Source organism: Passer montanus, unplaced genomic scaffold (genome assembly GCF_014805655.1).
Source record: "Passer montanus isolate IOZ18808 unplaced genomic scaffold, ASM1480565v1 scaffold72, whole genome shotgun sequence".
Lineage (NCBI taxonomy): Eukaryota > Metazoa > Chordata > Aves > Passeriformes > Passeridae > Passer > Passer montanus.
Window position 1 is genome coordinate 250597 of NW_024372370.1, and position 24474 is coordinate 275070.

The 24474-nt window shown below is 37.3% G+C and overlaps 1 protein-coding gene across 3 annotated transcripts in view; it reads right to left on the reverse strand.

The window, feature by feature from the left end:
• Positions 1-24474, reverse strand: part of TPP2 (tripeptidyl peptidase 2) — a 52716-nt gene that overhangs the window by 14519 nt on the left and 13723 nt on the right. For 2 of the 3 annotated variants that reach the window (XM_039730407.1, XM_039730409.1), the window contains exons 10-24: positions 22892-22991; positions 20785-20933; positions 20542-20657; positions 18725-18893; positions 16633-16790; positions 16043-16119; positions 15122-15228; positions 14184-14338; positions 12953-13069; positions 11288-11388; positions 9253-9349; positions 8840-8977; positions 7355-7599; positions 7076-7154; positions 5178-5216 (exon numbers count right to left, since the gene is read on the reverse strand). In XM_039730407.1, coding sequence (XP_039586341.1) covers positions 5178-5216; positions 7076-7154; positions 7355-7599; positions 8840-8977; positions 9253-9349; positions 11288-11388; positions 12953-13069; positions 14184-14338; positions 15122-15228; positions 16043-16119; positions 16633-16790; positions 18725-18893; positions 20542-20657; positions 20785-20933; positions 22892-22991 — 1847 coding nt within the window. The remainder of the gene's footprint in view (positions 1-5177; positions 5217-7075; positions 7155-7354; positions 7600-8839; positions 8978-9252; positions 9350-11287; positions 11389-12952; positions 13070-14183; positions 14339-15121; positions 15229-16042; positions 16120-16632; positions 16791-18724; positions 18894-20541; positions 20658-20784; positions 20934-22891; positions 22992-24474) is intronic. The other variant, XM_039730408.1, reaches the window with a different exon arrangement.

Genomic DNA, 24474 nt, shown 5'->3' on the forward strand with positions numbered 1-24474 from the left:
GACATTTGAATATTTTTTTTTTAAAACTAGTTCAGATAACTAATCAGCATTAAAGTGTCGCTTTTACAGGAACTATCCTGCACCCATGCATTTCAAGTATGAAGTGCACAACCAGTCAATACACCTAAATGAGCCTCCAGCAAGACCTAGGCCAGAGCATGACGTAACAGGTCATGGAAGTAAGCACATACAGGAAAATACAGAGGTCAGGAACATGGTGTGGGGCTCACTGAGGTAGTTAGAACAGTAGAAAGCAACAATATAGTTCACTAAAGCAAACCAAACATTTTAAGAAGTCTAAGAAGCAAGTTCAGCACAAAAATCTTAATTTACAATATCTTCTAAAAGACGTCCTCCATTGCGACTAGTATTTTCCTAAGTAAGAAACCTGCCTAAGAAATTTCTTCCAAGAGTTAAGGACTTCCTTTTTCAAAGTCCATTTTTATTTCACTTGCCAGCATATTTTTGGAGTTATATATGTAGATGATCTCTGCATTCTCAAGCCTTGTCTATACGAGAAGGTTCTACAACTCCGGTTTGTTTCAAACCAAACATAACTGCATTAACAAAATCTCACTTATATGGATGAACACTTGCATTTTGAGAAACTAACCCTATGTAGCTAAACCATCAACAGTAAAATATCATCTCCCCATTGTCTCACATATGTACTCTTGGCCTCATGAGGTTCTACAAGCCTCACAAGCTATGACCACTGAAAGGAAAACAATGAGCTTCAGACCCAAGCACACTCCTCTCAAAGAGCTTAAAGAGCAGACTTCCCTACAGACCTCAAAATTATTTCATGGGATAAATGAAGTTTGGTTATTACCACATTTAACTAACTGTTACAGGGCATTAAGAGGGACTGAAGGCTTATTTATTTTATCTGCCAACACCACGATTATTTATAGCACCTGGCAACTCCCTAAGTACCAGAAGATCTCAGAATGGCACTGCCACTGCCATTACAGAAACATTCATCATTAGAGAATAAGGAGAACAAAGGCAGCTCTTCACAATTCAACACTCCAATCTGTTTTCTTATTCAAATTTCTCTCTGACAGGAACAGAATTCCTAGAGCAGTGTACTGGATTTCATTTCATATATACCTATAAAAAGATAGAGAGCTACAGACAGAGAAAGACAGCAAGTAAGCATATTATCCACTGAAAAAATTTAAGGAAGCTTTCAAATTTATCCTCTAAAAAGACATGCAGCATTGAGAAATTGGGAAGCATACAGGATACACACTTGGGTCAGCGTACTCTGTGGAGTCTTGTAAGCCTCACTGGGTTTACTTTTAACTGAATTACAACCTGCACACATAAACAAGCACAGTGCCATCAGAACAGTCACCTCTTAAAAGAGCTTAATTAACAGTTCATTTGGCTTCAAGATTTCAATTTAGATTTCTGTCTGGTGTTTTAACATCTAGTACTTTATATGTAAAACACATATAAAAGTATTGTTATTTGTACTTCAAAGCATTCACAGCAGAGCTAACCACAGGGAAAAAAGCTCCCTCTAGGAACACATCCCAGATCTCATTTTCCATTTAATAAGTATCTTCATATTAATGCCTATTTGCACATACAGATGAATATACATATGGAATTTGAATGTATCTTAAGAGGTGAGCAATTTGTGCAGTGTTGCTTATTTTTATGGCAATTCTCATTTAATGGAAAATTAATTAAGCTTCTTGGAGTCACCAGGCAGGTTTACACACACTTCATCCTATTTTTGAAGGCCTGATGGTTAAACGGGGATAGTATCTTAATGCTCAAAGGAAGTCACCCTTTTACATTTGACTTCACAGTGGTATTTATTAGTCTTCCACTAGTACTTATCAATATTTGCCTAATGCATTTCTTACTTTAAACTGGAAGAAAGGATAGTAGAATAGGGAAAAAGGTGTAGAAACTTTCCACCCCTTGGCTAATTGTTAGATTCTGCTGTTCAAAAGCTGCATTATGTAAACCAACAAAAAATCATTCTTACAGACCTGAAAAAATCAATGATATGTTTTTCATTGTAACTATGTTCTGGACAAAGCTTGGAGACAAGGAGAAAAAGTAATCAGATTGTAACTGTGTTACAAATGAAAACAAAGACACCTGTTTATTATGAGGCAAGAACTCCTTGACATTTTTGTACAGTATAAAATAATTAACGACCTTTGGAAACCTAGGCTGCTATTTCCTGGCATAACGACAACCTGCTTTTATGCAAAACAGAGATGCATTAAGGTGGATTGAAACCTGCTGAACATCGGGGTCCAGAGGGTAGTCAGGGACACACAGTTGGAGGTCTGTAACTTATTGTGTGCCCCAGGGGTCAATTCTGGATTGAACCCTGCCTGATGTCATCATTAGTTACCTGGATGATGGAGGCAGAAGGCACCCTCAGCACATTTGCTAGTGACACCAAAATGGGAGGAGTGGCTCAGATGCCAGGGAGTCTGCTGCCATCCAGAGGGACCTCAAAAGGCAGCAGAAATGGGCTCAACAGGAGCCTCATGAAGTTCAACAAATAGAAGTGCAAGAACTGGAAAAGAATAAATCCAGGCACACTACATGCTGGGGGCCATCCAGTAGGAAAGCTGACATCCTGGTGGACACCAGGTTGAATATGAATCAGCAGTGTGGCCTTGTGGCAAAGAGAGCTACTGATCTTACAGGAGTGCCCCTTTATCTTTGAAAAATATGAAAAATCTACACATACTTTTTTGACTGACTGCATCACTGAAGAAATGTATAAACAAGTTTTCTGTGCTGGAAAACATCTTAACTGCATGTAAACTTATGATAGAGCAGGGTATAAATTTGGTATAAATACCAAAATTTTTAAACTAGGAAGGTCTCTGAGTTGCATTCTCAGCAAAATGCATTAATTATTGGAGCTCTTACAGAACAACGCCCTGAAATACACTGTGTTTTATTTCACAGAATTTGCTGAGTTGGAAGGGAGTGAAGGATCATCAAGTCCAGCTTCTGGCTCTGCACAGCACTACCCCCAAGAGTCCCACCATGTGCCCAAGAGTATTGTCCAAACATTTCTTGAACTTTGTCAGGCTGATGCTGTGACTTCTCTGGGGAGCCTGTTCCAATTCCCAACCACCCTGTGGGTAAATAATCATCTTCTAATAGCCAACCTAAACCTCCCTTGACACAACTTCAGGCCACTTCAGGTACTGTCACTGGTCACCACAGAGAAGACACCAGTGCCTGTGGCTCCACTTCCCATCCTGAGGAAGTTGCAGACTGCAATGAGGTCTCCTCTCAGTCTCCTCCAGGCTGAATAGTCCAAGTGACCTCAGCTGCTCCTCACACAGCCTCCCCTCAAGGACCTTCACAATCTTCGTTACCCTCCTCTGGACACTCTCTAATAGTTTAATATCTTTCTGACATTGTGGCACCCAAAACTGCACACAATAATCAAGGTGAGACCACCCCAGTGCAGAACAGAGCAGGACAATCCCACTGGTGCTGCTGTGCCTGATGCCCCCCAGGACACTCTTGGCCCTCCTGGCTGCCAGGGCACTGCTGGCTCACATTCAACTTGCCATCAACTAGGATGCCCAGGCCCCTTTCCATGGCACTGCTTTCCAGCCTCCCATTCCCCACTCTGTACGTACATCCAGGATTGCCCCAGCCCAGGTGCAGAATCCAGCACTTTCCCTTACTGAATTTCATATGGGTTGTGATTGCCCAGCCCCCTATTTTGTCAAGGATTCTCTGCAAGCCCTCCCTGCCTTCAAGGGAGTCATCAGCTCCTCCCAATTTAGTATTGTCTGCGGACTTGCTCAGTATCCCTTCCAGTCCTGTGTCCAAGTCATTACGAAGATTCTGAAGAGCACAGGGCTGAAGATGGAGCCCTGAAGAAATTCACCAGTTCATCTGCTGCTAATACACCAATGAGTAGTAGATGGAAGTAACATGAAGGAAAGCTTTTATTTTGGCTTGGGTGGTTTTAGTGCTCAGATCTGAAAACAAATCTCTGTTCTAGAAGCAAAGAGGGGAAAAAAAAACCCAACCAAAAAACCACAATCTCTGGAATCTGTTTAATAGGTTTTGTAATTCAAATTATATTATTATTACAGTTTAATTCCCTTGTTAGAGATTCACTCAGTGAAGATCTTATGCCCTATTTACCAGGAAGTCATGAATTCACATGGGATTTTAAATTATCTTTCTGAAAACAATCTGCATGATTTTCAGGTATGAAAATAAAACTCGGCAACGTGCATTAAAATCCTTCTTGGAAAGCCTAATCTGATTCCTTCATGGTTATTACACCAAGATGAGAGTAAGTTAGCATATTTAGATTCCCGCTTACTATTCATAAAATAACGCAGTATGACTATAAACTATGTTATTCATGGTTCTCAACAAGAATCCTGGCTAATCTGCATGTCACTCCAGAACACAGTACCTTGAAATCAACACAAAGTAAAACCTTTACAACCTAAGAACAAGAAAAAACCCAGTAACCTTATGTAGGTAGTTTAGTGAAATATATTTTGCATTTTTTTAAAGAAACTGTTTTACACTGACTCCTGGTAAAATATTGTATTACCTGATGTGAAAATACAAGAAAGCACAATATTAAGCACTGTTATACTAGAAGTCTTTTCTAACTATCTGATACATGCTCCAAAATTCCTTCTGTGAATACTACTATCTGCTACATGACTGTATAAACTCTAGCTTCCTTGTATGTTTTTTATGACTGTAAAGAAGACAACTCTCAATTTACTAGACTGGGAATACAGTCAGATAATCAATTATTCAATTCAAAGTGTTAGGCTCATATTTGATTTTCAATCTGCAGACAGAATAGGCAGAAACACTTGCCACAAAAAAATCTTGACCACAAAAGCTGAACATTCCTGTGCATTTAAGAACAAGAAAAATTGCAGACCACTAACAATACATGCATTTTTACAGCACTTATTGCAGAAGTATACAGATGCTCACGTGCCTCTCAGCTATGTGTTACAGTAGTGTTTTGTCATTCTACCAGTAAACATACTTAAGATGCTCAAGTAAATAACTCAGGTCTAAGCAAGTAGATAAGGAGACAAATTAAAAACCAAGACTGGTAGACAGATTCTTTAAGTCATATGCAAAAAGATTTCAGTATATCTTTTTCAAAAACTAACATTCAGTACCTTTTTAAATTTTCCTTGTCGCTTTGCTGCAGACTGCCCCTGGGAGTTAGAATAACATACTGTAAGAAAACATGCACACACCACACAGGATGGAGACACCTTCTCTGTACAATTATAGTACCTACAAGATTTCCAACTTTTAGAGAGTCACATGTATGATCAAACATGCTCTTAAAGCATGCTCTTTCAGGTTTTGAAAATTAATAAACCAATGCATCACTATATATAATCCATTACTCCTGCAATATAAGCAAGTGTTGTTAACCACTTAGCTTCAATTAATAAATTACAGAAATTCAGCCTCAGAATTTCATATTTTTGACTGTTTAGTGGCATTGTTCGCTTTCATAATAAATACAGAGAAATTAGATATATTTTCCCTTACCTTGCATCCACCCACTGACTTAGAGACAACTTTGCTGCCTAGTCCCCCTTTTATGTCTCCTGGTACGTATTGAGGTTCACTAAAGGCAGCAGAAATTATCAGATGCTATTTGATGCCATCCTTTTTCCATTGAAATATGACCATAACAATAATGCCTTCAGGTATGATGTGAGGAACACTTCAGCTAGAATTTCTTCCTGTGTAAGGTCTTAAATATTCTCCATCATATGAAATTTGACAGGCTGTATCTACCTATCTCCTGCTTCCTATCCCAGAAACCACTGTATATAGCCATTTAGTTTTAAAATAAAATATTCAAGATTGTAACCAACAGTTCAAGGAAGTGCACAATTCTAGCTAGGGAAACTAAATTATCATGGATTTCATAAAAGTACACTTGCGACCTCGCAAGTATCACAAAGAAATATTAAACTAGCTCTTTTACAACTCCTAGTTACTGGGTTTTTCCTCACTGATAAATTCTGCTGATACATTCTCAACTGCAGTTACATGCAATCTGCCCCAAAAGTACAACCATGCAGAATAAATTAACTAAACTTTTATGCTTACCAATATCTAAAGGTACATGACAACCTACTCTCAGAAACTTATTTTCTATCAAGATATACTCTAGTTTTATACATGGTGTTCAGCTACATCTAGTGGTATATGCACATAGATCAACTACCTCCTCTGAGTACTAACAATCATCAGGATTGACTAAAATTTAGTCTCAGGCTTACCATCTGTTTAAAAACACCTAAGGGAACCTTCTAACACTGTAGCACCAGATACACAGAAAAGTGACAGTTACTATAATCACTGTTGCATTATAGAGTCATACAAGTTAAAAACCGTCTTTCACAGGATGCTGTGTTATGAGCAAAAAAAAGATCATTAATCTTTTTTTTCTAGCTTCAAACACAGAGATCTTATACCATTCTGCTGAAGCATACAATGATACTAGTGGTTGACAACAACAGTGTGTAGCAGGTAAGAAAATTTGTTTATGCATTTGAGTCAGCAAAATTCCTACTATTTGGTAACAGTAACATATATGTGTTTAGAAAGCACGTGTTTCTGCTGAATATTGCATGCATGCAACAAAGAGTATTACAGAACCAACATGCACATAACACTATATGCATGTATTTTTCATTCAAAAATTACATTAAGCTAGGGAGTTACATAAGGTCAATTTTAAAGCCTCCAGACCAGCAAGAAAGCAGTTGCTTCTAGAAATATTTCAGAGCAAAAAATATTTCACAGAAAAAGACTTAAAACTCAGTTTAGAAAATGCAATTAAATTTGAAATTAGAAGACGAAAACAATACTAGAACTACTTAGAAGTTATGCTGACTTTATAATGAAACAACTGCTTCTAAAATGTATTATGTTACCAAACCTAATGCTCTTTAAAGTATTAACCCCATACAGTACAGCACTTCCTGGCATGCAATTTGCTTGCTAGAAAAAACAGAAAAAAACCCCATCATCCATTCCATATACTCACAGCTTTCTTTCCAAGTTCTGTTTTAGACAGAGTAAGACTTCCTGCAAGGTAACATCCTGGTCCTGCTCCTTTAGGTATTCTGTTCAAAGAAAGTAAATTCAGTGTTAAAACCAGGTTCACTAAAGTTCAATGAAAACTACAATAAAGATGCCAAACAGGGAAAGAACAACACAAGGAATAACCAAGCTGGACAGGCAGACACTATTAAAGTATCATTTTAGTGAGGTGCAGAGGGAGCTGCCTAGATGCAGATGAGAAAAACAACACTTTGTAACTTACTTGTCATCAGGCAGGGATGTAACAAAGAATGGCTGACTGTGTTTTGGTGGTAATGTCAAACTGTTGGATTTCTTCTTCCCTAAGAGAGCAAGGCTATGGTTTTCATAAATGTCTAAGCTCAAGGTACTAGACAGCCTATGAGAAACAATAAATGGCAGGTCTTTGATGCGATCCAGCTCACTGTTCTGCTCATGACGAATTTGTAACCGAATAGTATAATCTCCTTTTTCCAGTTTCACGGAATACTGAAAGAAAGAAGTTCTCATAAATGTCAAGATGCAACACTTCACCATTCATAAAAAAACACCTCCAAACCCCAGAAATAAGACTGTCATGTTTTGAAAGCATTCTTTAATTTTTATCAACCTGACATGGCAACACATGGCTGTTTTGAGCAGCAGTATGCTAAGTCTCCTTTCTGATACCGCTGCAGTAAAACAGAAAGCAGCCCCAAGTAGAAAGTAACAACTCAGAACTACCCTGCTTCTAAAAACTCCCTCTCCTGGGCTAAGGAGTCATGTTTCCTATTGGTATTTCTTCCTGGATTAAATAATTTATAATTGTTTTAGAATCATCCTATGATGCACAACACCAGAGATTTACAGCATGATAGTCCACCAGGTGTAAGTAACAAAGACCTGGGGCAATGTTTAGATTTTACAGTATCTTAAAAATGCGAGTTGAGGAATAGAAGCTTACACAATGTGATTTCTGAAAGTAATTTATAAACTGTAAAGCACGTCTCTTGAAACTATCTTTTGTACACTTCCAGAATAATCAATCAAAATTACCATTACGTTGATGTTCAACTGTGATTTTATATTGCTAAAATGTAGTTTTAAACAAAAAAATTATAAATGTTTCTTTTATATTTTTCCTTTGTAAAATATTTTATTTCTCCCCACTTCCCCCATGATCCAGACACACGGCCTGTTAAGGCAGAAAGAGATTCCCGCAGAGGGTAGAGTATCTACAAGTGTTGTGGAAAATAATTTTGTTTGAAAGATGGCAACAGGAAACAAAACAGAAGCATTAAAAAGGCTGTTTGAAGATATCAACAGCACTGAGGACAGCGTTCATGATCACAGAAGCCCCTGCTCTATCAGCACACAAGTCAGACCTTTCCACCTTGCATAGAAAAATTTAAGGTATTGTCTTTGTAATAAAACAAAACAGAGCAACACGATTTTGAACTCATTTCTTGAAAAGCACCAGGCAAAATCACAAGAAATCAGAGGAAAAGCTGTAAACTTCTTTCTCCTTCCTCAGGAGAGAAAAAAAAAGAAAAATCATGTTCTATTTTATGGACACATATCTTTCATTGATACCAATAAATCACCACTGAACCTTGTATGACTTCAGTATTAAAATTATAAATCAGAAAATGTAACAGGAGGCTAACAGGAGGCCTGGGAGGTAAAAAAAAAACAAACATTTTCACAGTCTTCAGAAAAAAGAAGGTAAAATAAATACATTACTCTGTACCTGGTGTGGATAGGCATCTCCTGAACCCATTTGTCTTTTGTTCTGGTCAAAAATAATCCAGAGCTGACTATCAAATTCAGATTCATACAACAATTCACAAAGAAGTGGACAGCTTGGAGTCACTTCTCCACTCTTAGGCTATTAAAAGAAAGGTAAAAGCATTTAATCTACTACAGAATAAAACAAGTACAATCCTTACATACATATTCAAAAAGATAACTGAGCTGTAGCATGTTTCAAACAACAGTAGCTTTTAAAGTGGACCAAGTCAGAATTTTGACTGTAGGGAGTCCAGAGTGTGACTCTAGACCTCCTTTCTGAGAGAAAGCTAGGTAAAATTAAGACCGGGTTAAAGAAAACATGATGTGCTTATCAATAACTTAAAAAACCCCCTCAACTAACATAACCCTTACCTGATGGAAGTTATAGGTCAAAATCATCTCATACAGTTGACGATTATTTGGTAAAATATCTCTGGATCCCAAAGGTTTTATTTTTGCACTCACTGGTCTGCAGTTAAACAAGAAAAGGTTCTCTTGAGAAACATGTATCCTCTATCAAAATTTGTCTTGCTTAAGTAGAATCATGTTCTGAGATACAATTGAACTCAGCACATGCCATAACATCTCATATATTGTAACTATCCAAGCAGCATAAATTCCTCAGTTAAAATTAATGTAAGTCCAAAAACAAGGTTTAGTGACACTACAGACACTGCCAAAAAAAAAAAGAAAACAATGTAGTAGGCATGTCTAAATGCTCAAAATTAAAAGTCATTAAGAATCAGGTTACATTTCTAGTATCCATGCTGAAATCAACACTTGTCTTCATAACTGATTAACAGCACTGCACTTAGAAGACAGAACAATTGATAATTCCTTGTTATAGAAAGCTGTATCTTCAGAAAACGTAAGAAGCCGTACAGTAATCTGAGTAGTAACAGAGAAGAATGTACACTACAGAGTGTGTACGTTAAGTCAGACACACTTGGGAAAAGCAGTCAAAGTTCAGGGTAGCCAAACATTGTAGCCCTTAAACATCCAAAAATGTAAACAAAATAATGACATAGGAAAAATCAGTTTCAGTGATAAAGAATAGCAGAATCAGGGTGGTCTGGCGTCACTTAATTTTACCTTTCATTTGTTAAATCAGATAACCTCTAACTACATGATCAGAATTTGTCTCCAAGGTTCTGCCAGCTCTTTCATTGTCAAGGGCGCAGACTAGTCACCCATTAAGATATAACCACAGGTCTGTTTAACCCAGGTTTCCTAGTCTGGTGGACACTGGATAGACTGCTGACAGAAACCTTAAGAACGGAGTAATACCACATATGACATGATGTCTTGCTAACATTGACCCTGCCTCCAAGCCTTTGAAACAAGAGACAAAATGACAAGCCATTCAGTAATTCTCTCTCTATGTCATGACTCATTAGTTCATTCAAGAGACACTATTCCTGCTCTAATTTAAATACATAAATATTTCTCCATAGTTTACTTAATTGCAGTTCATTTACTGTCAGATGAGGGAGTAAAGAGCATGTCCATTTTTCCAACCAAGAATGAGGCAAATATTAAGGGACTGTTTTATTACCTCATTTACAGCACATCAAATGGATTATTTCTGAATCTAACATTAGGTGATATGTTCATTAAACTCTTGGAAATTCCAATTAGTCAATTCCAGTTACAAGAACCCATAAGCCCCAGACAGAGCCCAAAGTCTCCACTCACAGGCCCAAATAATGGAAAACTTTGGATTATTAACCACCATGAAATGGTCCCACATCTCAAAAGTACCATTTGAACCACTTTATCTTTATCTGGCATTTCTGTATCTTTCTGAAGTGACCAGCTTTAATCACTGCTGCACTGTCTAGAAATTTTCCAGCAAAGTTCTTTCCCTAAAACTGCATGTGTTAAACTAACAAGGTAAACACAACTTTTCCCCAGAAAAATCTGCACCAGATTCTACAAAAACACTTTAAATCAAGCAAGAGAGAGAGGATGGTTTTCCCAGGTCAAAATTTGGCAGGATCCTAAGCAGCTGCTCAGGGGAAAAAAACCAAAACAGCCAAAGCAAAACAACAAAACAAAAAAAACCAAAACAACAAACAGTAGCACATAACTCCAATACCTCTACAATTGTTTTCTTTAGATTTTAAAGTACCTTTACCTTTAAATGTCTGGAAGCAGTGGAATATTTTTGAAAATTTTTCTTCTTTCAAATTAGCTTAAGGAAAGTAATTTGTCTTGAAAAAGTCACCATAAAGAAAAGAATGCTGACAAATTAACTGATGCTGACAAATCAATTAATGCTTCCAAAGCTACTTTGAATTTGACAAGAATATTTTTGTAATCCTGAATTTCACTGCTAATGTGTTACTGTTTTAACTCCACATATAAGTTTTCCCAGTCTCCCAGAACAGTTCCCCAGAAACTCTACCTGAGTGTTTGAACCCAGCTTTTCAGACTTATGCATGGAGCAATATCTTCATATTTCAACAGGGACTGAACATCAAACCGTACAATGCCTTCTGAAGCGTGCTAGAAGAAGAGTATAGAACAATTATGCTTCTGTGCACTTACAACAGCAGATGGGAGCCACCTATTACAACGCTCAAAAATACAACAAAAGCTGCAATTATTTATACTTAAGCAAGTAATACTGTGTAATTTTGAAATCATCACAAGTGAATCTCTATTTTACAACAGCAGGTAATACTGGGACTTGCAAAACGTATATAAATAAAACTTAAGCTCCATTGCTCACCTGCTCCCTTCCAAATTTAAATACTTTGTACAGAACTGGTAAGTCATACTATAGGCAGGACTGCATTTTTTTGTGCATTCAGGATGATTTAGTTTGAATATATAATTCACTATATACTATATTGAACTATATAATATATAATTCACTATATACTATATTGAACTATAATTCAATATATAGAGTATAGAATATTAAAACAAGTATTTTATGGTGCTTCCTAGGACTGTTATTACAGAATAGATTAATTCTGCAAAAAAGAAACACTACTGCATGCATAGACTTGGTGATGGGCAAAACGATTCAAAAAGTTTATTTCTAGCAGTATTCCATGACAAAGATACTAGTATATGAGCATTATTGAAATTTATTTTATGGAAGTTACTGGTGCTCAAAAAAAGGAAGATCAAGACTATTTGTATTCTCTTATTTTTCAGTGTCCATTATTAATTTGGTATAATCCTACTGGGCTGGGGGCGGCTTCTGTGCACACCATCACCAACAGCTCTTTCTTTTGATGTTCTACCAGTTCAATAGCTGGTACCTCAACACACTACCCACTCTCTCTTCCTTAGTTTATTCAGCTGTTAGAGCCTGAATAAATCCAAATTCACCCACAGGAGAGCTACGACTTGCTCTGGCCTTTAGATGAGCCAAGACTGCTGCTGCTTCATGTAAGTAACAGCTCTCAAAGAGTTCTCTCCTAAGGGAAGCAGTGTAAGGACAAGCCAGGTTGCATAGGACACCAAAGAACATAGGACCAAGACAAAGTACTGTAGATATCACAGTAACATTTTAAGCATTTTCAATCCTTTACTATCACAGACTATTAATGAATCATGACACTGCCCCACCCACTGTACTTTCAACTGCCCTAAATGATGACTCTCAAGCCAATTACCACATCTCAACAGAACACTGAACAGAAAATAAATTTTAAGGACATTTTACTCTGAATATGGTATTCAGAGTGCTGTGGTCCCAGCAAAGTTTATTTACATAAAGCATTTGGTACTGTAAGCATATTTATATTTTCAGCCTTTTAGTATGTTTTATGTACAGGTGTTGAGTTTATCTTCTTTGTTTGGGTTTTTTTTTTTTTTCCTTTTTTTCACTAGTGGTTTCTAATGAAAAGGCATAGAAAAAAATCATAAATAATGGTAACTGGCATTTGTCTGGGACTGAACTCCAACTTAATTTTTAAAAGAGAACATGGAAGCCTCATGTACAAAAATATTTCTACTGTTTCTAAATTCAGGCAAGAAAGAAGAAAAGCTGGCTTTTTTCTGAGAAACCATAGGATTTCACAGTAATTAAATATAAGCACTCTGGAAAACTTACCATATTTAGCTGAGGAGCACCACAAAGGACACCATGGAAAGAAATTGTGTAATTAATGCTAACATCACTAAGGCTTGCCCACCATCGAGCAACGCAAAATTCAATGGTTTTTCCAGCCTGGGTAACAAAAGCACAAAGTTAGAGTCCAGCTCCCATCTTCCTCTTCTATTGACCCCAGCCTCCCCAAACCCAACGAAGAAAACAAAAACCAACCAGACTACAACTCAAAAAAGACCTCTTAAGTCCAGTTTACTCCAACTGTACAGATTGGTACAGTTCCAAGTAAGACTTGGTTCAGAAAACGTAAGACAATTCCAACAAAACAGCGTGACTGAAAATGCTTCAAAACAAGGAGTGGCGGGATATACTCTACACAGAAAGGTGCTGCTTTTAAATGTTCTGTCTTCAATTCTTATCCCGCAAACCAGGCAGACAGGTTAGTTCATAGATCACTTTGATGTGTGTGCGTTAAAAAAAACATGTATTAGAAAAAGAGATCTCATTTTCTCCCTAAGTAACATGACAAAACTTGAGAGGTTTGGGATAGTTTTGTTTTTGCCTGGTTGGTGGGGTTTTCTGTGTTTTTTCCTGTTTCAGTTTTTAAATAACATGACAAAATAATGTGTCAGTGGGACCAACATAGCTTATGGTCCCCCACCTGGTATTTCCACAGAGGGTAAGGGACTGTATTGCACAGAAATAATAACTACTCTTTGGCATTAGAGGTATACAACTAAACTGAACAAAGCAGGGGACAAACTTGAAGGAGGCTCTATTATCTACACCCCTGAACTGCTAGCTCATTCCTTGTTTTGGACCCCTGAGCTAGCATTATCCAAGCTAAGACTCCTGTACCAAGGATGCATGAATGTGAGCCAGTCAGTTACCCCGGCTTCAAGATGAAGATGTCCCAGACTACCGCATTAACCACAAAAGGCAAAATATGCTGAACTATCTAACAAGGCATAACTCCTATTTGAAAGGGAAACAAACTGCTCTGCATAAAGTACAAACAAACTGCAGAGATTAACATGTATTATATTACTAAATAGCTCAGAAATATTAGCAAGCTATTAGAAATCTTTCCAAAACTGAAAATCAGATGCATTGCCTACTGTAAAAAACAACGTCTTGGGTGTGGGGCTTTTCTTAGGAAAAAAAAAATCCCAAATAAGTTATGTTACACTGCATTAATACATTATTTTATTTACCCCACCCTAAGGTAACTTACTAAGACAGGAAATGCTTCAATCACAGAGCCTTTTTCTGGTAAGGATGAAAATTTGTAGAACTCATGACTTCTGTATGCTTTTTGCTTCACAAGCTGAACAGCATGAAGCACAAACTTGGCAGTCACATCAGCTGAACATGAACACACTGTCACTTCTAGATTAAAGAAAAAGAAATTTAGTCTGAAGACACATGAATTTAAGAAGAAAAGCAGAGAAACACTACTTTCACAAGCAATTTGCAATTTAAGAAGTTATGCAGTACCCCAAGTGGCTCCACATGTGAAAAAGGCTTCTACATCAATTAATTTCAAAAACTCTTTCAGGTTTAAAAAAAAAAACAGCTAAATTCAGAGGATGGTTAAAGAGAAACATGTCTCAATTAAATGGTGAAAATTAATCAGATAGTACAGATGTATCATCTGCATAGGACGGACGGCTGAATTGCAAAGTAAGAGTCCTATCACTAACTTCAGACTAAATGAAAGATTTTTCAAAGGACTAATGTTTAGTAATTTCACAAAGAAAGACAAGGAAAAAAAAACCCCTTTCTTTCCCTTTTTGCAAAATTGTGAAAATCAAATTTTCTTCAGTTATGACTTCTTTCAACACTACATCCATACACCTTAAAAACTATGTAAGCCTCAGACAGTGATACTTTTCCATAAACATGGGGCATTCCTCCAGGTATACCCAACAACTTTAAATTGTTATTGGCTGGTTTCTTTTAAGACTTAGAATCAAGATCCTACTATGCCAAAAACCATGAAATAACTCAAAATCACTCATATAAGAGCTTAAAAATCAAATAAATATTTACATATTCATGGGCCAAAACCTTCAGTATTTATACAGGCAGAACCCAAAATTATTTAAAACCAACTTTGTCAAGTCTGACAGATGCAGTTTTTTATTTAGTTAATGTGGTCATTTTCCTTACCAGCCCACGTAGCTCCCTGGGGAACATCAATGAAGTGCCTTCGGATCTGACCAGGTTTAAAATGAACATCTGTGTATGTCAGGTCATAGCTTGATGATTCATCGACTCTGTATGTCAAAAGGAAAACACAAACACTAGTCAAACTGTGAAGCCAATTTCTGAAGCATTTTAAAATGCAAAAATACTCTAAAAATGTGTACAATGAGTACATTTATTCTTCAACACCAATTACACTATTCCTACTAATACATAATCTGACAGCGCAAAGTATCCAAAAGATTTAAAATGTCAGCTCCACCACACTATGTAAACACCTTCCCCAAAATTAGAGTGCCTAAACAGAAGTATCAAAAAATCCTCATTTTCAGTGGATCTGCTTTTCCTGGCGAAGTGAATTGCCACTGAAATGAGCTAAGGTATGGAATAATAAATAAATGAGTTAGAGAACAGTTACTTTGTCTTTCCCCCTCAGGGATGATGTCCACCAAACAGGTCTAGTAAAATACTCTCCCTCCTTCCTTATCACCATCGCTTAAGTCTTGTGTTTAAGCCAATGATGGGTGCAATGCCAACTCTAAACTCACTGTATTGAAGTAATGATCAAAGCTTATCCCAATGTATGCAACGGCCAAATAATGCCCTCTGGCTTTTTGTACTCTAGTTCCCCCAGCAGAAATGAAAAAAAAAAACTCCAGCTGACCTACACATATGAACAGTACATTGATTGATACTTCGGTCAACAAGCCAGAAGGCATCTGTATCCTGACAGACCAGAAAGCTGCTGTGGCTAAGCCCACCAGAACACACTGCTGTCATGACTAAACTATAAAAAAAAGTCACAGCTGCATAAGCCTGCTGTAAGAATCTTTTCAGGTTTTTGTAGAAAGTTCAGGAACTCTCAAGAGTTCTGGATTTACTCACCTTGTCGGTATAACAACAGTGATTGGAACTCTGAACAAAGGGCCTGCATTAGGCGTTGCTGTATCATATCCACACACCTAACAAAATAAAATACAACAACTCAAAATCTTTTTTCAAAATCCAACTACAGAAGACAACATTCAACTTAAACCAGTGGCAGAGTATTTTGAATCTTTGTAGTTGTCACCGAGGAGAAAAGGTCATTTGAGCACTGTCACCCTAGAAACAGTAAAACACCAACAATCACTGAGGAAAAAAAGAATATTTTTCCCATTTTGACTCATCTCACCAGAGGAAAAAAACTTAATCAATGGTCATTTATTTGGCTTATGTTTTCTATATGCTCTTATTTTTCAAACATAGATACTCAAAGTCCTACAGGCATGTGCTATACAACATTGTATAGCCCAAGTATTGCTGCTCCCTGGCTTCAGTCTGTATAGACTGAAATACACTGTGGCACTACTTTCTACTCTGTAAACCTCAAAGATTTTATTTCTTTATATATTATTTCTATGAAAAGTTGATAGAGCCCCTGTAAGGACACATACAGGCACAAAATCTTGCTCAGAACACCAGTACTTCCATACCTCTGTATAATGTACTCCTCCACTCAGGCCACGTGGATCCACACGGATATTTATGTGTCGACACTGGTTCATGAGCTCTAAATGACTAGGACACTGGACCCATGGTGCATTTGAAGTTAAAGCTAAATGAAGCTGGAGAGATATTCTTTCAGTGTTTTCTGTCAGGAAACAAATTATGAAAACAATTCAATAACACAAACATGTGCACATAGTCACCATAACAGTATCTGCCATTAAAATATACATATTGGTAAAATATAGGAATCAACCTTAGGGCCCCTGTATCTCAGATTCTGCACAAAGGGAGTGTTCTATATTACTTCTTTTGACTTGACAACACAAGAATAGCAGCAGTAGGCAGTTAAATAAAGGTGGCATCCAGCTTTGAAATTCCTCTCCTCTGAAATAGTAAAAGCTGACAAAGTCAAAGGTAGGGCTGGTAAGCAAGACTTCAGTTACCCACAGCATAGTAGGTATACCCACAACATAGTCTGGGAGCAGGTATAAACTTCCTTCTATAGAAAAAGTGCTGTCTAATGCAGAGAAATACAATAAAAAGCAATCACATTTATTCTGGATGCTATGCTAATTACCAAACTACATTATAAAGCATACTAAGCAAGAGGTGAAGTCTATTAAAACGACTATGATAATCTAGTCAGATTTTGCAAACAATCTGGCAGATTCTGTAAATTAGCTTTTTTAATACTTAGCCAAAAATGCTATGTATTAAAGCACAGCTTCCAGAAAAGCATCCAGAGCAGCCAAAATGTTTTAGTTCTTAGCAGCTTCCTCCTGCTCAGAAGATTAATGACATTTCAAGAATTTTTTTCCTGTTTCTTAATCATAATTAAGCTTATCCTAATTTTCAGACATTTCATCATATCTAGATTAAGCAGAGAAAAGGACACTCTATTATAAGTACAGCAGAAGCAATAAAAGCTTGTAGAGAGCTTCAAGAGACAAACAGAGCCATCAGCCTCCCTAAATTCTCACTTACAGTTTCTCAAACTCAGTCTTGTTGAAGACACCAGACAAAGCACAGAAATGACTAGGGAAAACAGGTACCAGGGAAAGCTAGGGAAACAACATCTATGTGCCAGTGCTAGTCATTCATTGCAAATGCCTGTTTTTAGATTGCTTATTTCCTGCAGAAGTCGAGTGAACAATTATTTTGTGTCACATGTTAAATTTAAAATGCACTGCCTGCAATGCAAGCTGTCAAGCAAGTAAGTTATTTGGATTCAGCAACCTGCCCCAATTCATACCCTTTCTGCCCCTAAATAAACTCAGGCCTTTATCACATGCCAACCTTCTTGATGACAACTGATTTTAGGAAAGGAATAAACTCAGTAACAAGCTCTCACATGGCTCCCTTTCCAAATACAACATAATTCAGTCTCTCAGTGACTTCCAATTTTTATTAAATAAAGCAAGGCAAAAGGGTTTGCAGAAAAAAAAGGTTAAATCTCATTTTCATCTGCACAAGTTATTTTTACCCTTTTAGTAATAAAATCCATATAAATTCCTGTATTGCTCTTAGATATCTTCATTGATTATGAGATAGTGAAAGGAAGTCTAATTCATTAAACAAGATTTTTCTCAGGTTGTAAAAACTTAGAAGAAGTCCAAATCTAGAATTTATAGTCTTTAAATAACTGAGAAACCAATTTCTGGGTAAGTGCTTTCATCTTTAGAACACTCAACAACCTTTGCCAAAAGTTATCTACAACACAAACCCTGAAGTTTCATAATTTCATGAAACGTCAGGGACCTATGCTTATTCTCTGTTTCTCCAAAGCCCCTCACAACTTGACTTTAAATTTCTACAGAACAAAGAGATCTCTTTTTTTCAGTGAGAGAAAGCATTGAAGCAACAGTCTCCCCAAACAACATGAAAGCCCTGCATGCAAGTCTGAGGTTGAAAATGGAAAAGTTCTTTAATTTGCACATCTTCCTTGACCATCAAACTTACGGTTACACTGACTCCTTTCACAGTACAGATTCCTATCACTCATCATTATCACAGCTTTTTGTTTCAAGTTGACATTTGTATTTCTCTGCACCTCCACCTACTAAAGCTCTTTCCTACCTGTATTCTCAGGAAAGACAGGTTCTATGCCAACCCCATGATCAGATGGTGCCACTGTCTGGGCTGGATCTCTGAGGTAGATTCCACGGTTGCTGCCGACAGTAACTGTGAAGCCGATGTTACTTGTGAATGATGAATTCTGAATGAGGTAGTCATAGGCTTTATCAACCTGTTAAAAGAGCAAGTTCTAAATTAACAAATTTCAACTTAATAGCAATTTATGCATATTCTCTTCAATACGAAATGTTTATCAAGAGCAGCAACAAACAGTGAAGTACCTCATGTGCTACCTGAGCAAAAGGCAATTGCATGATACTCAGTACAGAAAATGAAGCAATTTTCAGTATGCAATGGCCACAGAGAGACAGAAAACTAAGAACAAACAAGGTCAAGTCTCTTCTGCTGTAAATCCATAAAAAGATTCCTATTCAGACATGACTTTGAAGAAGAGGACTTCAAGGCCCAAACCTACTCTTCTAATTTAGGTGACTTTTTCATAAATGGAGCAACACTAGTTAAAACATTTAAAATTTTTATACAATAAGAAGTCGAGCAATTAAAAAAAGTCATGCAATGGAATACCCACACAAGTCTTATATATTGATATGAAGTAAAAGAATGAGGTCATGAAATCCAGGTCTGGGTTTAAGTACATGAACTGTCACAATAAACTCACTTAACAAATTCATCTCCTTGTTTTAAAAAGACACCTTTCCACCTCACTTGCTATTTTACTGACTACAAAAATCTTAAATTCTCTTCTACTTGACAGCAAGGTACCTTCACCGGTGAAGATTAGGGCACTCTCCTTTGAGACAAGTGGACATACAACACCTTGTCTCCAAGATCAATTCTCATCACATTTTAACACATGATTTAATCACAGGCTACTAAAACACCAAGTATGATTGGTGCATTTTATTTTTTAATTGACATAGCTAGCACCACTACTGCCTTCTGTATCAAACTCAGCATTACAGACGTGCTTAACAAGTACTACCTACTAGGTTCTAGCATCTCCAGAACTTGAATTTTGGGCTAAGCATTTAACATCTGGCATTCTGAAGCACAATAGAGAAATCTTTGTACTCCTATTAGACTAGGACAGGAATGACTGTAGGCAAAAGCTCTGTAAGAACATAAGCTTATGCATAGGGAGACACTCAATCAGTATGCCTTTACCATACAGAGGATCACATCACAGATTTCCAAACCACTCTGAATCCCATAGGAAACAATGGGCACTCAGACTGTTTAGTGCAGGCCTGCAGCAAAGTCCCTGTACAACTGCATCTGTACTTCTTTGTGAACCAGCGTGGGTATCTGTTTTCACTGCCCAGAACTTAGTCCCAGCTTTTCTCTGGACAGAACAAGTTCAGCTGTCTCTGACAATACATAAAAACATTTTTGGACATTAGGACAGAATTTAGGCACCGATGTGGCGCCTAAATCCACATGTGGGTGATAAAAACCTACATCCCACTTTTATGTCCATGTATCTTTTTGATCAGCCTAAGAATGTGTCCAGTTATCACATTTACTTTGCAGTAATTGCATGCTGAAACTGGAAGAATCTTCTCATTCCTCCTCCCCTCCCACTACATTCCCTTCCTCTCCCCCAATGAGATTTGAGAATCAAGTAGCATGGAACATATTGAGTGAGATCACCTCAAAAGCTGTTTTGTGGGTTAGTTTTTCACCAGCAGTTATTTATATTATACTGGTTTTTTTTTGCTTTCAAGTACCTGAATAATACCATGTCCTTGTGCAAATACCCAGTTATTTATATTATACTGGTGGTTTTTGCTTTCAAGTACCTGAATAATACCATGTCCTTGTGCAAATACTTCTATGTTTTCAGCTTTCACTGCAGTATTTTCTAATGCTCTTCTGACAGAATGAACAGTGTAATGAACATTATTAGCTTTGAGTCCTGAAATTAAAAATAAGAGGGTTAGTGGATACAACAAATACTTGAAAGTGACACCATTTTTTTAAGAGGAAAAAGTATCTAACCTCTTTTAGATGATGCATCTACGTTTAACATTGCAGCACTTTACCTGACAATACTAATGCAATGCCTCCACATGCATTGGGAGAAGACATGGATGTGCCATTCATGAGCTGTGTTCCTCGCAGAGTCCAGTTTGGAACAGAAGCAATAGCACCTCCTGGGGCACTGATACTTACTCCAAGGGCTCCATCAGTGCTAGCATTAAAAAACAATGGTTAAAACACCAACTTTTTTTTTTGGTACAATTTAAGATAAAGTTGTCAGTACACTTAAAAAAAAGTTCTCTTTAGAGAATACTCACTGCATTTTACTTCACTAAATCTATTAACTCATTAAACCAAGAAAAAGCATGCTACCAAGTAACAATTTAAAATGACATGTTAATCATCAGCTGTGCCTGTTTTACAGTGAGAGGTTTCTAAATTTTCACTCCTTCAATATTCTCCACCAGGCTTGAGTTTAGCCAGCAGAATACTTCCTGGGATTTGAATTACAAAATGCACATAAACCAACTTATTAAACACTTCAATAAATAAATTAGCATTCCATGTAGCCTATTCAATGGTTATTGCTTTAAAGAAAAATAGTAAAAGGGGGAGGAAGGCCTCCAAAGATCCAAAAGATCCAAGATTCAAAACCTAGACTTCTAATTTTGCATACCGACAGTTCACTACCAGGTTAAGTTTTGAATTTACAGGCCTGAGACAAGAGGACAAGGGGAGAACACATAAAAAGTAATGCCAAGAAGTAGACCAGGATCAGCTGGGTCTGATCCCTAAACCCCACGTCTTTCACATGCATATTTAAGAACAGAGCAACTTGTGTGCCTATGGCACAGTTAGAATAGCATCCAGTTTTCATGTCTTGTGAGCCAGATATGCTTCATTGTTCTTGCTCTGGACAGACAAAAATTGCACTGCTTGAATTAGGACAGCCCTGAGCCTGAGCTACTCAGTCCTGTAGAGAGGTAGGATATTTTAGGGTACTTATATCCCACACTAACAGCTTCATATGTCTAAAATCAGAATATTCCAAGTATGATACGGCAATGTGACATTTGGACATATTTTATGACAGCCGTATATAAACTCATAAAAAGGTTCTGCATCCCAACACCTCAGGACTAGCAGTGCACAGCATATCTGCCTGAAAGCCTCTACTGCTTACTGTGACAGACTGAACCCTACATCAAGACTGCTCTAGCAAACTTTAGGAACTCTCCAGTCATCTGCATATTGCACCCTAAACAAAGGGAATCCTCCTTTGGCCAGACTTGGCCTTTCAGCTGACTATTTTAGAGGGCACAGTGACTAAGCACACAAAAAATTGTATTTATATGTGTGTGTGTCTATCAAAATTAATTACAAATTAATCTCCCTTTCTCAGCGGAAGGCAGACAGCACATTCCTCTTTTCCCTACACAAACATGACAATCTTTCATAGTAACATTCTTGAAACAATATACTTGCCTGTAAATATACAAACACCATAACAGCTAGAGGACAATTCCCAAGAGATCTTACTATTTTTTTTCTTTGCTTATCTATCAGATTACTATCAGATGCTTCTGAGAAATGAAATAAAAATTGGAGTTTACATTGTACTTAAAATTTCTTTCACACATATTCCAGAAAATTTTCTGTAGTGTAAGGTAGAAAGCAATTTTTTTCTGCCTACTCACACCTCTACTGAACTCAAACAAAACCCTTGAGTAAATTACACCATCACAGCAAAGTCACTGAAGCCAGAAGTAACACCACTGCAGTAACAGTATCCATTTTAATCTTCATCACTTATACCACATTTAACCACACCAACCTAATGAAATAAATGCTATAGAAAAAAAAAAGGAAATTAAAAAAACTAAAACAAATTCCCAAACAACCTTTTAGTAACTTTTATCATCTTTGAGTAAATCTGCACCCAAATAGTTTTCTGGAAAATACAGGCTGTGCTGAGGCAGTTCCATGCTATTCCCTTTCCTCCAGGAGTTCTAGATCCCAACATACAAAGGTGTTACCAGAAGAGCAGGCTAGTTATGCTTTTTCCGCAGGAAAGAAATACTTTGATTTTGGTATTGGTGACCAATTTTAGATTTTGAGTTATATCACCTGAGCCGCAAAGTAATCAGTTGTTCTTGGAATATAACCTACCTAGGCCCTCTGGATGACCAAGTGTACTGATTTGCTGGCAGTTTTTCTCTCAATGAGTATTCAGCAACCATCATGTCAGGTGACACATAAGCACCAACACCTGTAAAAACACTCAAGCATTTTAGATGTAATATGAATTTTTATGAAGAACTAAAGTAAAATTCTTCTGTGGTTTAAATTCTTTATGATAAGAATTCTTGCTTGACATCTTGACATTTAAAATGGAAACACACATTTTCCATCTCATTAAATCCAGATATTTTTGCAAGGCAAGTGTAAAGTATCATGCTATGCAGTAACAACGCTGATGGGCACACTGTATAATAGTGTGCTAAATATCATGCAAACTTCCAAGTTTCACTTTTATTCAGCTAGAATATAACCTTCTACACTTCCTTCTCAACAGGTAATTTATACATGTCTTCTCTCTCTCCTGCGCCCCTTTCCTCTGTTTACACTGCTCTGCCACAAACTACAACTGCACATCAGAGCAATCCATGTGCACTGGTTCATGCTCATGTGGCTCCCAGCTACACCCTCTGGAGCAAATGGCCACGTCCACAGATCCCAGTCACGAGACAGTCTTTACTGGGTATCAGTTCCAAGTACACAGAGTATGTAAATGACTACACCAAAGCCTGATAAAGTAGCAACTGTAGAAGAAAATGCCAAGGATGCACACTGCAACTATGATTTTGTTTACAGCACAAGCATTACCATAGTGGTACAAAACTACCATACAAAGTTGACAAATTTGGCAAGGCCTGCGTCTGTCTCTGTGTTAACTAAGCCAACCTGTCAGCTGTATTTTGCTTTACCCTCAAAAAAACAAAAACTCTATCTGCTTCACTCCAGATGGAGGACAGGAGCAAACTACTTGGCATGCAGAGTGAATAATCACGCCGTCTCTAGAGTGATACAGCTAAGCTGAATTGACAGAGTAGATGTGCTGTAAGAGCAAAGCCAGTGCAGACCTGAAAAGAGCTTGTTAGTTCCAGTTCCAACCCCCAGTCTCAGTAGTGCATTAACAGCAGATTAACTTTTAGAAAGTAATCAGCATTAATTCTGCCAGATGCCCTGGAATAGCAGCTCTCCAGCTTCCAAGGCTTCACGCTAGTCTCCTTACACACTGCTCTCCTTGCATAAGAATTCTGACACTTAAAAAGCATCTTGTGTAATGCAGTAGTGAGATCATAAAGCATTTATACAAAAATTAAGACTAAGGAAGTCACCCCTGAATGCTAGCCATTTTGCTCAAACTTATAACTCAACCTTTCACTAAAATATCAAAACCATACATTAACCTATCAGAAAAAGAATTTTAATGATAGTAATAGACTTGCACAGCAGTGGCACTGCAGTTGGAAAAACTCCTCCCCTACAAGGACTCGTCTAGATCCTAGCATGGGATTATTTTTTATCCAAATTAAAAACATCTGTTTCACTAAAAATAAAAATCAGAGTATCTGATGAAGACAGATGATCAAAAACTTAGCTCTTACAATTCAAAATGCATTGCAATACTTTCCAGAAGACTAATTAGAATCCAACCGAGAATCATATTTTCCTAAGTTGCACTTACC